This window comes from Gambusia affinis, linkage group LG12 (genome assembly GCF_019740435.1).
Source record: "Gambusia affinis linkage group LG12, SWU_Gaff_1.0, whole genome shotgun sequence".
Taxonomy (NCBI): domain Eukaryota; kingdom Metazoa; phylum Chordata; class Actinopteri; order Cyprinodontiformes; family Poeciliidae; genus Gambusia; species Gambusia affinis.
The window spans coordinates 16,648,851-16,666,801 of NC_057879.1; the positions used below are offsets into that span (position 1 = coordinate 16,648,851).

At 35.7% G+C, this 17,951-nt stretch overlaps 1 protein-coding gene across 1 annotated transcript in view; it reads left to right on the forward strand.

Moving 5' to 3' along the window:
* Positions 1-17,951, forward strand: part of sntg1 (syntrophin, gamma 1) — a 61,754-nt gene that overhangs the window by 32,538 nt on the left and 11,265 nt on the right. The window contains exons 12-17 of the mRNA XM_044133934.1: positions 3,768-3,897; positions 10,109-10,147; positions 14,294-14,410; positions 15,963-16,034; positions 16,488-16,640; positions 16,756-16,848. Of these exons, the coding sequence (XP_043989869.1) occupies positions 3,768-3,897; positions 10,109-10,147; positions 14,294-14,410; positions 15,963-16,034; positions 16,488-16,640; positions 16,756-16,848 (604 nt within the window). The remainder of the gene's footprint in view (positions 1-3,767; positions 3,898-10,108; positions 10,148-14,293; positions 14,411-15,962; positions 16,035-16,487; positions 16,641-16,755; positions 16,849-17,951) is intronic.

Consider the following 17,951-nt stretch of genomic DNA (forward strand, 5'->3'; position numbering starts at 1 on the left):
AGTTTGTAACATTTATAGTAGCCATGTAGCACTTTAGTAATGCTCAAAATCAGATCATATATTAAAAAGCTTATTGTTTTAACAAATTATATACAGTGACTTGCAAAATTATTTTTACCACTTTAACATTTTTCAACTTTACCTTCTTCTTATTTAACATCAAAACCACCAATTTCCACACAAGTGCAAAACTTAGAAGAAATAGTGAAGACTCTTTGTTTTTTACAATTTCAAAATCTAAAAATCAATTGCTTTCTTTAGAAAGGTTAAGAGGAAATAGAGAATGCCTCAGAAGTGTGTTGGGGAACATTGAAAATGGAGCAGGACTAGGAAGGCTAAGAAAAAAAACAGCCAGGTCAGGGATAAAGTTTTGGAGAAGTCAGGATCAAAAACAATGTCCCAAACTTTAAATGTCTGAAACAGCACTCTTCAATTTATCATTGGAAAAATGGCAAGAACATGGCATTACTGAAATACAAAGCCATTGGAGCATGTGTACTGATAGGCTGGCTAGAGGAAAGTATTAATCAGAAGAGCATGCCAAAATGCTCATGGGAACTGTGAAGGACCACAGTCAGCTGCAGAGATCTACAGCTCAAGTATGAGAGTCTGTTAAAAGCACAATCATTAGTCATGCAGTTCCTTTTACGACAGAGTGATCCATAAGAGGTTCCCCTACATTGGCCATATAGGGGACACCTGACACATATAAAGGTGCTTGTCAGTAATACAGCAATGGAACTTTTTTGTCCAGAAAACAAACACTGCACATCACCCTATGATTTTTGCAATATTCCGCCTGTGAAATATAGTGGCAACTTCCCCACCATGATGTGGGAAAGTTGAACAGAATTGATGGGAAGATGGAGCTAAATACTGGACAATGCTCAAAGAGAACCTGTTAGATGCTGCAAAAGAGTTTAGACTGAGGAAGGACAACAATTTTAAACCTTCAGAGAAAGTTACAATGAAAAGGTTTATTATTGCAATAATTAATCGGATTAATCACAATTAATGGATTAGAGGAATAATCACCAACTAAGCTAGTAATTGAATATTTCTTAACTAGAGTACACAGGCTCTGAAACAGGTCAATTGTTGAAAGAACAACACACTCAGAACAGTAATTAAGCCAAAACTTTACAAAGTAAATATAATTGTTTTCAGATGACAAACCGACTTTGTCTGTAAATATGCTCTACACAGAACTCCCCAAGTACCATCATTTTAACTTCACCTTGTTCAAATTATCTTTAAAAATCCTCCCATTATCACTTTTTCCTATCCAATTATAATTAGTTATTTGAAAACATAGTTAACAAATCAGCTCTATACAAGTCAAGCAGAAAGGGCTGAGCTTTTCACATGTTGTTGTTATGCAGTATTTTTTTAGCTGCAGATGCATCCTTTTCTACAAATGATAAAGCATACACTAAAATAATTCTGTTATTGCATTTTAGGCAATAAAATGCTTATTTTTTATTTGAACCTTTCTTTAAGCTTAAGTGGTTAAATGAAATCTCTGCAGATTGTATTTTTAAAGTGATTAATCAATTAATCAATAGAAAACTTAATTTCTAAAACAACTGTTAGCTGCTGTCTAAATGTAGCTTTTATCAAAGAATATCCACATGTTTGAATGGTCCAGTTAAAGTCCAGACAAAATCCAACTGAGAATCTGTGGCAAGATGCAAAACTCCAAACTGAGTTGAGCTATTTTCCAAGGAAGAATGTGTATTATTATTGTATTATTTTGATTCTCGTTAAAACAGTATGACATGAGTAAAAATTGCTGATATTATTCAATAATATTTTATAACTTTATTTCTCTGTTACATGTCAACTAGGATCAAAAAATTGTTCCCAAAGTTTAATTTGCATGGGAGTCTTTGCATATGCATCAGAATTGATCTGACGAATTTTTCATGCTTGACATATTAAGCCATTAAGCTGTCAATAAATGTATTTCCATTTTTATTACCCTGTAAGTGATAGCTGCAGTAATCTTGCGGATTAGACGTTAATGGATCTCACTTGTGGTTTGGCCGGTTTTAGCCCATTAACTGACAGCTGGCAGAGGATATTGCACAAGTTTTTAGGATTTATGGACCATATTACAGGCAAGGCTTTCAGTTTGCATTGTGGCTGAGTGATGATAAACACGCATCACAGACTTTAAATGTGTTCTCTTTTTTATTGTGTTTTTTTTTTTTGAGATACTAATACTTTAGTGGGTTTTTTAAAGATGGAGCAAATAAAACATTTAGAAATATAAATCTTATTTAAAACCTCACAGTTGGTTCAGACCAAAGTTATTGTTCCTTTGCTGTCTCTAAACTAAAATTTAGAATGTTAATTTATGGGTTTTAGCTATCAAGTTGCTTTAGATCTGGTGTAAGGCAGTTTTCTGCCTTGCCAAGCAAAACTTTCCTGCCCTCAGTGTCAAGAAGTAAATACAGACTAATGGTCTCATGTGAGGAGTTATATTTTAAGGATGCAAACTTTTCTACCTGTTACTAAAGTTCTTGTACAGTGAAGAAGCAGTTTTCAAACAGCATCATACATTTTTTATTGTGTTGTTTTATACACTGAAGTAATTAGGCTTATGTGTAATTATAAACATCGACATGTACCTAACGTAGCTTTGTCTTATCTGTTAAACTGTTCACATTTTGTCATTTTACAATAATGGACTTTTATGCATTTTTTTGGCGGGGGGTAGAGGGGATTTTATGTAATAAATTAACACAATGTCACTCATTTTAATAAAATGAGAGAAACTTTTCAAATGTAAAAATCAGAGTGTGGGATCTACTTGTATTCAGTCCCTCAGCAGGTTCTTTGTAATATATCTCAACCAGCTTTGCACATCTTGAGGCTAAAATAGTTAACAGTCAGATTGAATGGAAAGTGTCCACAAACTGTCATTTCAAAGTCTTGCCACTAATTCTCAGTTTGACAAATGTCTGGATTATGTCTGAGCCACTGGAGCGCTTGAATATGGTTTGATTGGAATCTGTCTTTGATCTTAATTTTAGTCTCATTTGATCAGAGACCCTTCTTATTATGTTTACTATGTTCCATGCATGGCTTGAGGAAAACTGCAAAAGGGCCTTATTGTGACTTTCTTTCAATAGTTTCTTTCTTTTTGTCTTCCAAACATATCAGATTTGCTATCTTTCAGCAGATCCTCCAACCCTTTAGTCTCCCATCTCTGCTGCTCCTGCAGTTACCACTGGTCTCTTCTGTTGTTTAGATGTGTTTCTTGGTCTTCGTTATGGTGATTGTTCACTGATGTAAACTAATAAACCTTTCAGGCCTTTACAGAACAGCTGTACACAAAGGTGGACTATATACTAATTAGGTGACTTCTGAAGACATTTTGGTAGCACTGGATTTAGGTTTATCAGAGCAAAGTGAGTGGAATACATACTAACAGCATATATAATTTTTTTCAGATTTCAGCTATAAAGAACTTTAAGAACCATGTAAACCATTTTATTATTATTGTTATTTATTTCACAAATATTTGTGTTGGTCTAAAAAAAAACCTAAAAACAATTATTGTTTCAAAAATGGGGGGAAAAAACAACTCAAGGGTTGGGAATAAGAGTACTAAATGAAAACGATCAATAATAATTGCTTCTTTTACACTTGTAAATAGGTTCTGATAGCTACCTAAAACACATTAAAATGCATGAGTATTATGTCAACATGTACCCAGAGAAAACTCCTGCTGTAATTTTTTATTCCTTTGACACTTTCAGGAAAAATGCTTTCCAAGTCATAGCTGTGGACGGAGTTTGCAGTGGAATCGTACAGTTTCCCACTGCTGAAGACTGCTTGGACTGGCTTCAGGCAATAGCAAGCAACATTTCCAGTCTCACCAAGCATAATGTGAGTAAGAAACAATAACAGCTTTCAGAGCCCTGTCCCCTGTGTAAAACAGGGGGATATTGGGCATGTTGTTAACACAGCACTCACACAGTCTTGTTGATTGTCTTGGAAATGTCACAGACGGTATTAGGTAATGTAGACGAGTAATAATGTGTCTTCACACTTATCTCAGAGCCAGAAATTGCACAAAAAGCAATACCATTAACCTACACTTCCTCCGTTTGTGTTATTTAAAATTCATCTTACAGAATCTTTCGATAATGACAGAGGTACAAGTAGAACAAAGTTGAAGCCAGGCTTTATCTTTTTTTGAGTTATACTAAAGCTAATGTGGGAAAATACATCAAGCCGACTGAGATCAATTGTGGAGAACAGCTTGCATAAAATCTCTGTAAAAGTGTATAATTTAGAAACATTTTACATGTTTGACACTACATTAAGAATGAATTGTGCATGCCACATTAGCAGACACTGCCTTAAAGATGTGTAAAAGGTCTGAAAATGAATGTATTTTTAATGCAATAGCTTAATCTCTGGTGAACATTACAGAAAATCCAACCTTGTGGATGTATGTGTATTTAGCTAACTGCCATTAGGCTGAATGAGGACATTTATTTAACTGGCCTGCACAGTAAGCAGGATGAAATGAAGATTTAAAAACAACCTACCAAAGTTGATTGTTAGAGAATTACAGAGAAAATTGTTATTTTGGGGTCAACGGGTCTCTTCAATAGCAGTGAGCTACTTAAGCAGCTGTGACTGTTGTGGAGAGCTGGACCTTTGACTGAATTAAAATTGTTCAAGTGTCCAGCTTCAGAGCCCCTAGTGGCTCTTTAAAACCTCAACTATGACTCTTGATAGCTGAACAGCTAAAAAAAAAATATCATAGCAAGGTGATTGAATAAAAACAATGGATCCAAAATACTAGTTTCTAACAGCATTTTTATATCAACTTTTATGCAATTTACACGACAGTGAAACTAATCTTGATTGGAGTAATGCAAAAAAAAAAAGACATTTTTGTTATTTTTCAAATTTTTTATGCCAATCTGCATGTATTTTTTTTTGCCAAACCTTAATCCTTAACATGAAAGTAAAACTGTTCTTTAGTTTGAAAATCGAAACAAACAGCTTTTAGTTCATACTTCTAAAAACCTGATGTAATCTTTTTCTCAAAGAAGATTTTGCACCTCTAAGCTAATATCAAACGTAGCTAGACCAAGATTAAAAATGGCTCTTTGGATTCTAAAGGTTGTTGACTTCTGAATGAAGTGATCCCCTGAATCCAAAAACAATGAAAAATAATAAACATTAGTAAAATATTAGCATCCTGTAGTTTTAAAATAAATCTGTGATCTGAAAGTTATGTTTTACGTAGGCTATTAATAATTGTCTTCAAATAAATGCTCAAATTAGCTTTTAATATTTGGGAAAAATATTCAAAAAATTCCTGTTTTATTGAAATGACAACATTTCATCAGAAAAATGATCTTTTTTATTCCTTAATTTTTTCGGATTATAATCTAAAGCAAATACAAAAGCCATCACAGACATGGTTCACCCTTCCTTCATGACCATGACAGTCATATATCCTGTTGGAAACTCTTAAGATGAACTGATGAGTGGAAAACACAGGGACTCTGGATGATCCAGAGCATGATCAGTTCAGAAAGATATTAGTCCATGGTTCCTCTCTCTGCAAGCGTTAGCCTTTTAAAATGTTAAAGCAGAACAGTGCTGCTGTTATTGTAGTAGTATTACTTTTTGTAAAAAAAAAAAAAAAAAAAAAAAAAATTCTTTACATTGGATTTTTTAAATCATAGCCATAAGTATTCAGTAGTTGATTTTTTTTTCTCATTTTAGTGTGAAATTATACTGCTGCAACAAAATATTCATTTATTTTCAGGCTTTTTACACAACTTTAACATGTTTCTGCTGTTTCTTTGTAGAAATATCTAAGAATTAATGAGGAATTACGAAGCTTTAGACCTCGTAGACGTAAACAGGCTTTTGTGTTGGCTCTCCAAGGGACATGAATGTGGCATAAAGCTAGCAGCAGAATAAAAACTGAGGAATTTGTAATTATCATGTGGCCATGGGGATGGTTTTGTGTCTGGGTGGGGGGGATAATGGAACCCTGGTTAATTGAAGTGGACCAAGTGAGGGACATACTAAACATAACACAGATGACTCACTGAATTTCTCACTCCAGCCTTGGCATTTGCAAAGGTGTTTGATCGCGCTGCAGGAGTAACATAGACTGGTGCATGAGGTGCAGATTTCTGCTCAGAAAATCTTATTGTTAGGGTTGGTATTGTGAATGAAATTGATAAGACACTAGTGCATTTCACTATTATTTGTTTGGCTCTCTTAAAGGAGATTTTGTGATTTATTGTGCGAGTTTCATTTCGGTCGTCCGATTTCCTCCTGCTTTCATCACACTGAGGGAACACCAAAAAGGCGTTTGGGACGTATAAACTATATTACTGATTTAATTGTCATTGTGTAATTCCAAAAGAGTCATAAAGAGATCTTTGAAAAAGTGTAAGAAAACTGTACTTTTAAATCCAACTCACAGAAACATTTAATTTAAACCTTATATTTGCATGTGCCCTACAAAACGAAAATATGGCAAGACAACCCTTTTTTCACTAATATTGAATCACACTGATGTTGTCCTGCTTTAGGTCATTAAAACTATCCCGTTTTGCAATAAAACTTCAAATACATAGGTTTACATTTCCTTGGTATTAATAAATTATCCTTAACATTTGTGTCTTGGGCTGTTATGCAAATTTGGCAGCAAAACACAGATTTGTCTCTGGAGCGCTGACTCCATCTCCATGCTAAATGTTATGACATATGGACATTCTCATTCCTCTTTGTGTTTGTATTTAATTGTATGAACATGTGAGTGTGTTGTTCACGCTGGATTGTTTTGGCATTTAGCAAATAAAAGTCATTTTGGTAATGCTAACTGACCAAAAATAGAAAATGTTTTGTCTAATTTAATCAGGACAAATATTAGTTGTATATAAAGGGTATGTCCTTTTAAAAGCAGCTATTTGAACTAGATCATTTTGAAAATAAATTAAGGAATAGAGTGCTTTGTTGCTTGCAGATGTCAGTCTTCTGAACGATCTATTTGCAGTCAAACATGTATCATTTGTCACAACGAGACGCTTTCGTTTCTTTGAGCGATGGCGGAGGAGAAAAATCCACTCTACTCTCTGCGCTCGACAACCCTCCATAAAGGCTCAGTGATGTTCTGGTCTAGTGGCTGGAGAGGCCATCTCAGGGTACATGAAACCCCTCTTGAATTTGTTTAGCGATGCATTTGAAGGCATCATTGAGGACATTATGAAAGGAAGTACTTGCTCCATTGCACCTAATGACTCCCACCAGTCAGCTGCCGCACCGCAGTGCTATTGCACGCTGAAGTCCGTGTGCCATTTTATTTTCAAACACGACTTGTGAATCAGATATGATGTTCGGAGAAGGCTTGATGATGAGTAACTTCTAATGACTCATTGCATTCACGTTTGGGCGCTTTACTCTTCACACTATGTCAGGTTTCTCTACGTTTTGACCTAGAATACAAGCCTGCTTTTTTCTTTCAATCACAGCTCAGCTTCAGGTTTCCAGCTGTTTCTACCAAAGTGCAGCCTGAACACTAAGGCTCCGAGGAGCTGATTCAATTCAGTGGAAATCTTTAAAGCTCTACTTCAGTAACATTCAGCAGCTCTCACTGTTAAGTGTATTTCTAAGTTCAGTCAGCGGGCATTGGGCTGGGATCACTCTCCCTTCTTATAGATTAGGTTTTGTCTTTTTTGTGCGAGTTTAAAAAGAATCTTGAAGGAAAATTTGTGTTTCCTGTAACATGGTTGCTTAACAAGACATTGCTAAAGTACTTTAAAGTGAAGATACAATGCTTCCTAAATTTGCTATTGAGCTTGTGTTATTCATGACAGGGCACAGCAAGTTTATTTGTAAAGCCAGTTTCCCTCAGCAGGAAATATTTAGTGAGTTTAACAATTAATTAGGATACTTAAAAATAGAAGAAAGAGCATGAGAAAGTGATGACAGCATTAAATATTTTCAAACGAAGAAGCATTTAGAAAAAATAATAATGCATAAATACCGCAGCCAAAGATTAAAGGGATTTGAATTTACAGAACATAAAAAAGGAGACAAATAGTGTAAATTTTTATTTGCACTTCTCAGTGGTTAAAACATTGAATTACTTCTGTAAACTTTCTTTTTTTTAGCAGCAGCTTTAAATGATCTGACAGTTTTTGGAGGCATCAGGTGTTCAGAAAGCGTGTTTACCAATTGCTTTGTGTTGATCATGTGAGCACATCCCAGATCTCTTCGTGCTTCACAGTTTTAATCTGAATCAAATGTGCAATAAATAGGAATCATTTGCTGCTTTATAAGCATATTAAAATCTGTCATTTAGCAAATAAGAAACATCCATCCATTTTCTGAACACCCTTGTCCCTAGAGGACTCGGGAGGGTTGCTGGTGCCTATCTCCAGCGAACGTTTCGGGCAAGAGGCAGGGTTCACCCTGGACATGTCGGCAGTCTGTCGCTGGGCAACACAGACACAGACAGGACACACAACCATTCACACACACACTCACGCCTAGAGAGAATTTAGAGAGACCAATTTATCTGACAGTCATGTTTATGGACTGTGGGAGGAAGCTGGAGAACCCGGAGAGAACCCACATGCAAACTCCATGCAGAAAGACCCCGAGCCGGGAATCGAACCCAGGACCTTCTGGCTGCAAGGCAACAGCTCTTCCAACTACGCCACTGTGCAGCCTAAGAAACAAGTGCATTGAATTAGAATGCTACAGTTCAGGCTTTTAGTCAGACTTTTGTGTAAAATCAATATTTGAAATTTTATATCTGAAATTTAGATATAGATTGCCACATTGCAATAACATGGTGAGTTTGTCAAATTGTTATTATTTGTTGTGTATTTTGATTAAAGTACAATAACATCCCTCCCAAAAAATAGGTTTTAGGCATAAAGAAAGGTTTGCAAGATTATTTTGAAGTCCCAGTTTTTCTGCATAACTGCTACTTCAAACATAATGCAATGACAAGTAGAGAGTTCTAAAATCCCAAAGCAGCTGGTTAGCTCAATCAGCATGGTTCTTATGTTGACATTTATAGTGTTTTAGTTCTTTGGTGCAGTTTTTAAAAACATGGTTCCTTCTGAAGTTTCTTAAAATGGAATTAAATATACGATAAATATTAATTTTGAATCTATTTTAGTCTGAATGTGGTAAATCTTCACTAATAAGAAGTAATAAACTAAGACAAATTCAAGAAAAACCATAATCAGGAACATTTAAATAATATTTACTAACAAAACAGACTAGGAACCAACACAATTTGTTACTAGTAACAGATTGAATAATTTGATCACACATTTTTTCTCTTTACATTCTTGCAGAGGCCAAAGTATTTCAGATATGGTTACCTGTGAATTAAAATAATATATTTTTAGAAATAGAAAGAGCTGGATTATTGATTTTGAGTTTAAAAGTGAACTGATAAATCTCTCCTGATTTGAGTTAAAGCTTCACAAACCTGCAGCCTAAAGACCCTAGAGCTGAATCTGAGAAAACCTGCTGTCACTGTTCCCATATATTCACACCCAGCTCACATCAGTCCTTTTTCCCCCTTCACAGTTTCTCTGCTGAAATAAAAACATAGTTTATCTTCTCTCCACTCCCCAAACTTTAGTATCGTTTAACAATTGCTCACTCCTCTGGCTTGTTCTACTCTCTGTACGAAGATGGACTTGGGAATGGACATCTTAATTTGGTGCTCTGCTTCTAAGAAAGAGTTATATTGATGGTGTAGCTGTGGATTAGTTGCGAGTGATACCTGTGATCTGAACAGGGTTTTAATTTGAAGCCTGACTGCTCTCTCTGCTTTTATTATCAGAGAGAGAATTGATTTTTTTAAATGGATTTTTTTTAGGATGAGCCTCAGGACCTCATGGAAATGGCTGGATCTATCTCATTTGGAAATTTGCATGCTTTGAATAAATTGAGTTCTCCTTCAATATGTGTGGTTAATATGTTGCCACTGTGATGTTTACTTCCTACTTCACTATGAGGCACATAGGGTCTTTAACATTTTTGTGACAAATGTTACTGTGTGTATTGATGCTCCTGTTAAATTTTGCAGGTGAAGAAGATTAACAGGAATTTTCCAGTAAACCAGCAGGTGAGCTTTTCTATTAATTATTCAACATACTTTATTTTATATATCTTTAATGTTTGTGCTTTAGCCGACATTAAAACTGAGGTAATTCTGAGCCGCACAAGGCTGTATTGCCAGCTATTACAGCACATGGGAAGTGCTTGCATCATTTAAGTCCATCCACTGGGAGATGATCAGAAAACAACTTAAGTGCTTTCAGTCAGTTAACTCATCATGTCAACCTTCAGTCTAAATGGAGAAAATCAAACATGCATCAAGGGCTTTCTGCTTATTTACTGCAGCTTCTGCCTCACGACAATAAAAAAATAGCAGCCATGCAAATTTAAGATAATAGTTCACAATGGAAAATTACAGAGTGTCAAAAATCTTTTCACTTTGTTGTTTTGTAAATCAAGAAAAGGTCTTGCCCTATTCTTGTCCATTCATACTTCTATTCATTATCATCTGGTGGAGCTGTTGCTATATAACTTCATTTCCTAGTAGTTAATTTCTTAGTTTATTCTGGTGTTCTCCTAGATCAGGGTTATTTTCCTCTTGGTTTGTACTTTTGCATTGAGAAAGACAGTAAACTCCTCTGTCTTCACCAGTAAAAAGATGCAACAATGCATTGGAATTTTAGGTCACTGAGCAAAAGCATAAAAAAAACAACATAAAAATTAACTTCAAACTCTGGAGGATTTTTAGAGAATCCACAGAAAGGAACAGTCAAAGATCCCTGCCTCTGTATAATGTTTTTACAGTTTTCAAAACCAGAGGTACCAGCAATTGACGTTGGTGGTTCTATTCAAAACAATTATTTTGTGACATCCAGTTTTTTTTTCCTCCCAAATCAGTAAAAACGCTCAAAATAAAGTTTGGATTTTTTTCTACAAACATTCAGTGGAAGATTATGCTGCTAGAGTTTAAAAAAAACACCTTTACCGAAATATCATCATCCTTCTATATTTTTTAATAATACAAGGTTAAAATCTTCTCACAGTCAAATACAGGAAATGTTGCATACAAATGTGTAGATTTGAAACCTCAAAAGAGGTTTCAAATATACTTCATATTTAAAACAGATTTGTCCTTCCTCTGAAGAACATCGACACATGTCCTAACCTTCCTATTTTTGAAAATCTTAAATCTCACCTCTCTTTAGAGGAATTTAAATGTTTAAATTTTTTCCTATCCCATGTTTTTAGATGAAGAAATAAGGGTGACATATTTGTGTGAGAACTGTTTTTGTTAAAGCCAAAATTCCTTGATGTTTCTCAGACATTTTCAATTTGTTGTGAATAAAACCAGTCCTTGATTTCCAGGCCTTTGTGAAAACAAAAAAATAAATCAGAGAAGCAGATTGTGATTTTTCTTCTTTTTTTTTTCCAGCTCCAAACCGAAACTTTCTGTTTCTGTCAAGTTGTCAGATGAAAGCCTTGGGTATACTTTACTAATGAGGAGGAGGAACCAGATATGGAAATGTTTAGGCTCGTTTAGCAGCTTGCAGGTCTATTTCAAACAGGGTGATGGGACTTTTGACAGCCTGTTCGCATGTTGTGGAGACTTTAACTCAAACAAATACCAACTTCAAGCTGAAAAACCTTACAGAGATCACATCCAAATTTAATGTTGTCAGTCTACAGAATATTTTCTCCAAGAGTCTGGGAATCAACAGGACTTTTTCACACTTGGCTACGCATATGAAACATATAGCAAATGAAACTGTATGTGCCTTATCTTTGTCTAATATTAGAATTTGTTAGATGACCTGCAACATTTAGGTGGAATAAATATTGAAAACTGAAGAAATCTACCAGGGAAAAAAAACTTATTTTATTCCCAGGTATGAACCATCAGGGAGAAATGACAGTAAACATGTGCCAGAGTTTATGATTCTTATAAAGAATTGTAATTTTACTTAGAGATTGGGTGCATTTTCTTTCTAGTTGGACCATCAAGAGGATGCAGCATATTTTTTGATGCTGTCACAATTTATCGATTCCAGGACTTTAGACAAATGGACATTATATGCAGACTTATTTCCCTATCCAATATTTTGACATGAAGCCTAGGCGTAAATTCAAGCTGGAAGACTCTTTAGCCCCAGCTGCATCATCCAACCGGCATTTCCTGCTAATCACCGCTGATCACCTGACGCCGATCCAAATCAAGACACGCCCAATCCCCAACCGAGTCCCAGCTGAAAAGGACCTCATTCACGGCGGCTCTCGCTTTCCAGCAGAGCTCGAGCCACCTCCAACCCCCTCACCTCCATGGCCCGGCCATCTGGCCGCATCCCTCATCACCTCCACCACCAGTGTCGGGTCCTGGGGGGATGACGACCCGGTCAGCGTCCGGGATGTCCATCCGAGCCCATCGCAAAGCTTGCGATAATAGATGTCCCCAGCCGGGGCCCGAGCGCCAAAGTATAATTCGTGCTGTCAATAAATCTTCTAATTGTTTCCCTTTCTCTGTCTGAGTCTCTCCAGATTGAATTGAAATAGTAGGGACAGCAGCACTGTTAAAAGGGACTGACCAATAAGTAGTTTAAATGCACTTTACTTCACCTACAGCAACTTCAGCCATCTTTGTGCAACACTCCGATTTAGATTTTTCTGCCTACTTTTACATAAATGAAAGAATAACTGAAAGACGTCATGATAAAACTTCACCAGCAAAAGAAGATGTTTTGTCTTGTCCTGATTTGACACACAAAGATTTGTTTTGGTATTTTCAGCATGAATATAAAATTCTTGTTTAAGTATGTATTAAATTTGGCACTTCTGAGTTAAACGTTAATAATAAATAAAGCCAAACTCTGACTTGTTAAGTATGTATGATTTTTGACACATTAGAGATATCGTTTGATCATTAGGGGTTTGGAATGCCTCTTTTTACCGTAACATAAATCATTAAATACTGTCAAAGGTATCCAAAAATGAACACTTGTCGTGTTTTTGGAAGAAAATGTTCCGTAAATTAGGCATGAAAACATGTAATAAAGCCTTTATGCTGCCAGTGTGAATAAAGCTGGAAAATAAGTGTGTAAATACTAGTGAAGTAAGGATATCAGAGAAATATTTATTTGAAGAAAACTGTTTAAATTATTTTTGTACAAAGTTGCAACAAATTGAAACACAGAAGGGTTGCATTTAAAATTACTTCTTGTTGGGTCTCAAAGTTTTCGCATTTTATTTGACTTTTTCAGTATGCTAAATTACCCTGGTCCTCAAGACTATCCTGCATGTTTAAGATGTTTCCCTACTTTAACACACCATATTCAGAGAATTGCAGTACAGCAAAAGCCTTGTAATCAGCCATTAATTTAAGTCATATGTGCAGATGCCTGAAACATTGACCATCACCTAACATAATATCTAGAATAATAAAGTCCAATCTGTCATTTGGTGTGAGGAGCACACCAAGTGAAATGTTGGGGGTCCAAACAAAGCAAATGTTTAAAATATGTAGATTTCAACCATTTTATTTATTTCTCTTTAGAAATAGCTTTTTTAATTTTTTTTTTGACATTTTAAAAGGTCTTTTCCTCCATTTTTATTCTTCATTTTATGACTTGAATTTTGAAACTCTTTCTCCATTGTGTCATTAATACCACCCACTGATCTCCACATTTTTATACAGCAAATCTTACGTAAAGCTTGGATGTTTAGTGAATCTCATAATAGGGGTATTTTCAGTCTTCTCTAAAACCAAAACAAACTAAATAGTTAGCTGTTCGTCTTCTGTGCAATTTCTGAAAAAGTATAGATTCACCTTGTCACTGCTGAGTCAGTTTGGTGTTTGAAGATTGTGCCAAAATTTGCACTGCCAGAATATAGGTAGATTTCTGTTTTCTGAGGTAAAAATTGGAATCTTTACACAAAAACTCTTTTCTACCAGCTCATAAAGACAAAGGAAGTTCAAAAATAGTTTCTGCAGTTGCAAAATCCCTCATTTTCCAGGCACTTTACTTCACAGCTTTGCAAAGCTGAATTTAATACCAAATATTCACGGTTGAAATGTTCTTATGATTATTTGGTGAACATAGTAATATCATCTTTCTTATGTCATAGCTAAAAATATAAAATTAACACCTTTAAGCTAATTTTTAATTCCAGTTGATTTGTATTTTACTTTGTAAAGTACAATGCTGTTTGCTATATTTGACAGATTATCTACATGGGCTGGGTCGATGAGAAGGAGCAGGACTCTGTTCAGGACAGGATGTACTCGCCAAAGTTCCTCGCTCTGAGGGGTTCCTCACTCTTCAAGTTCACAGCTCCTCCCGTAAGCATCCTCTTGTGTCACTTTAATTTCTATTTCATTCAACTCCTCTTTTGGATTGATGCTTCCTGCTCCTCAGGGAGGGATATTTCATTTTTATTTAATGCTAATCTATTGTTGAGGAAAGGAGGAAAAAAATGCTTCCCTATTTAAGAAACAGGAAGCAGCTCACTTATAATCATTTGTGGTGCATTGATCTTTGTCTTGATTGATGATGATCATTTAATGTGTTTACATTCTGGCAGCTATTTGGGTTATTATGATGAGAGGGATAAGCTGTCAATGGGCCTGTTGATGGCAAGAGATTGATAGATAACTGAAATTGCCTGCTGATGGTGATTGGGCTGATATAAATGGAATATGCTAATGTGAGTGGATGAGGGAACATGAGAGCCTGCATGTTCAAAAGTCAGGACATGTTTTGTTATGGCTTCCTTCATGTGTGAGGATGTAACTGGAATTTGAAAGGTTACAATGGGTTTGAAAAATATTTATACTACTTTGACATTTTTGAGTTTTGTCACGTTACAACTGCAAATTTTATTGGGATTCACATACTGGTAAAGTAGAAGTAAAATAAAATCTGAAAAGCATAGAGTCGATTCAAACCCCTTCAGAATGACATCTTTAAATCCCTTAAAATCCACTTCAACCAACTGCTTCAAGAAGTCTTTTATACACTCTACTTGTGTGCATGTAATAAAAGGCCTTGGTAACTCTGAAAAAGCTACAGAAACCCATTACTACTATTAATATTGCAGTTATTTTGAAAAAAGTGAGCTATTATTGAAAGAAAGCCATATGATGTCCTATTAACAATTTCCATGTAGAGACCACAGCTGAGACATAGAACAAGGTTCCTTTTCAGACAACATCATATAGGAACTATGTGGCCTACATTCAAAATATTATGTGGTGAATAACTAACACAGCACATCACCCAGAACTTACAATGAAATGTGCTTTTGGAGTGCTATCTTCAGTGAGACAGGGGAGCTGATCAGAGTTGATAGGAAGATGGATGGAGCAACAAACAGGGCAACCCTGTGAGTAAACCTCTTAAAAGTTTGGAACTCGGGTAAAGGTTTTCCATCCAACGCAGCAGGAGCCAACTTAATCCAACTGAGAGTCTGTGGCAAGATTTGAAAATTGCTCTTCACAGGCTCTCCCTGTGGAAATATGTTTAGATTTAAGATTAGTATAATTTTCCTTCTGCTTCACAAAAGTACATTTCTTGCATTATAAAATCTCAGTCAAATACAATGAAAATGGGAAAAATTATATTTGCAAGTTACTGGGTACATCAATCAATCAGCAAGGAAATACTGTAATGTTTCAGTCCTTTGGATTTGACATGTTACTAGCAAAAGCTCTGTGCATTGTTCTATAAATAGTTGTTTTTTTTCGGTATGTAAAAAGTATTCCCAAGAAATTCCTGTTAAAAAAACAAAACAAAACACGCTGTGTTTCCTCTCAGGCACAGTTGCTGATCTTTTTATCCCTCTCCATTGAGACTTTTCGTAAATCAAACACAACATTCATGTGCTGTTTTCAGGTGACGACGTGGGACTGGACCAGAGCAGAGAAAAGCTTTACCGTGTATGAAATAATGTGCAAAATTTTAAAGGTATCACAGTCTCTTTTTTTTTCCTTTTTTACTCAATTCCCCAAGTATTTAGAGCAGCGGATCTCAAACAAAGTACACCAGGAGAATATTAAGCAGCAGAAGTGAATCTGAGGGATGCTCTCATATGACTCACTTATACAGTACATTTGCATGTATTCTTCTTGTTGTTCCACAGACAGACTCAAGGCTTGTAGTTATTATTCTATGCAGGTTTCAGGTCACTTTGAATTTGATGGTGAGAATTTATCTGCCACTCATTATCTAGAAACGGATTTTGAATAGCTTGCTATAGATTCACAAATGCAATTATCTGCAGACTGAGCTTAAATTGCAATTTAGTTTATAGAAAGCTGTGAGACGACACATTAGATTATGATTATTAAAGTTAGTAATGCCCGTCAGGGAACTGTGCTGCTGTTTTCTTATCTGTCAGCTTGCTCTGTGTTATCTTAGGACAGTGACCTTTTGGACAAAAGGAGACACTGCTTCAGTGTTCAGACAGAGAGTGGGGAGGACATGTTCTTCAGTGTAGAGCTGGAGTGTGAACTGCTGATCTGGGAAAAGGCTTTTCAGATGGCCACGTTTCTGGAGGTGGAGAGGATACAGGTCTGGTTTTTATTCAACAGCCTCAGGCTGTTTCAGCACAGTTGTTTTAGCACCAAAAACTAATACTCTCGAGACATCTGTAACTGTTGTAACATCATCTTTTTCTGTTCTGCAGTGTAAAACATATGCTTGCATAATGGAGAGCCACCTCATGGGACTTACAGTTGACTTCAGCATGGGATTTGTGTGCTTCGATGCTGCTTCAAAGGCAAGTTCATAACAACCCTCTCTTATCCCTTCAGCGTCTCCATTTATCAGTTCATTTCTCAGCATTGCAAAGTTGGATTCATGTATATATTTTTCATATCAGTAGTTTTGTCAAGTTTGGACCCGCTGATATTAATAGCCAATAATGATAACTAAATATTGGCTATTCATTGCAGTTCTACAAACTTTTGTTGTCTAGTTTTTGCACAAACTAAAATGTCTTCACATTAAAATGTTTGTAGTAAAATAATTTACTCAGAGCATGACATTAGAGAGCTGTCACTGTAAAAAGTATTTAAGTATATATAATTTACAAGACAGATTATTCCATATCAAATTTTTTGTGCACACCTCAGAATGAAAAAAGGTGTGCACACTTCCATTTTTTTTCTATAAGATTAGAAAATAACTTGTCTTATGCAAGTAAGCTATGATTTGCAGTTATGTTTTAGATTATTCACAATTTTATTTAAACTATAAATGACCTTCAAGCTTTCTATTGTAATGAATTAGGACCGGAAGAAATGTCATGCTATGTGTGGGAAATGGGGAGCAGTCAGTGTTACACAGCTCTATTTTTTAGACAGACCAAAGGGTCAGAGTTTAAATTCTAAACCATCTTAGCATCTTCTCTTAATAAGCATTATTGGTATGGTTTGCATGTGATGAGCTTAACATACAAACAAGTCTCTGCATTACATATAGAGCTGTTGGACCTTTTTCCAAAAGAAAGCAAATATTTCCTAATTTACCAGAAACCTCTGTGACATAAAAAAAAAAAAAAAATCAAGTTGTGTTCTCACAGCAAAACCTTCCACACTGGTGATTGTTAATTTCAACACGACCCAGTAGCACTTACATAGATGGAGTTCACTGATTGGTAAAAAAAGTTTTAAATTTTAGATTCTGCCTCTTCTGAGCTGTGAGTATCCAGTCATACAGTTGGCCAACTCCTATGTTAGGTCAGGGGAATCCTCTGTTATCCATTCAAATATGGACGAGTGCTCTCCTCCGCATGTTGCGCGTGTTCCATACAGTTGGATGGAACAAATTATGACTCCTCAGCTGACTTTTTTTTGTGCTGCTGCTAACTTATTCTGCTCA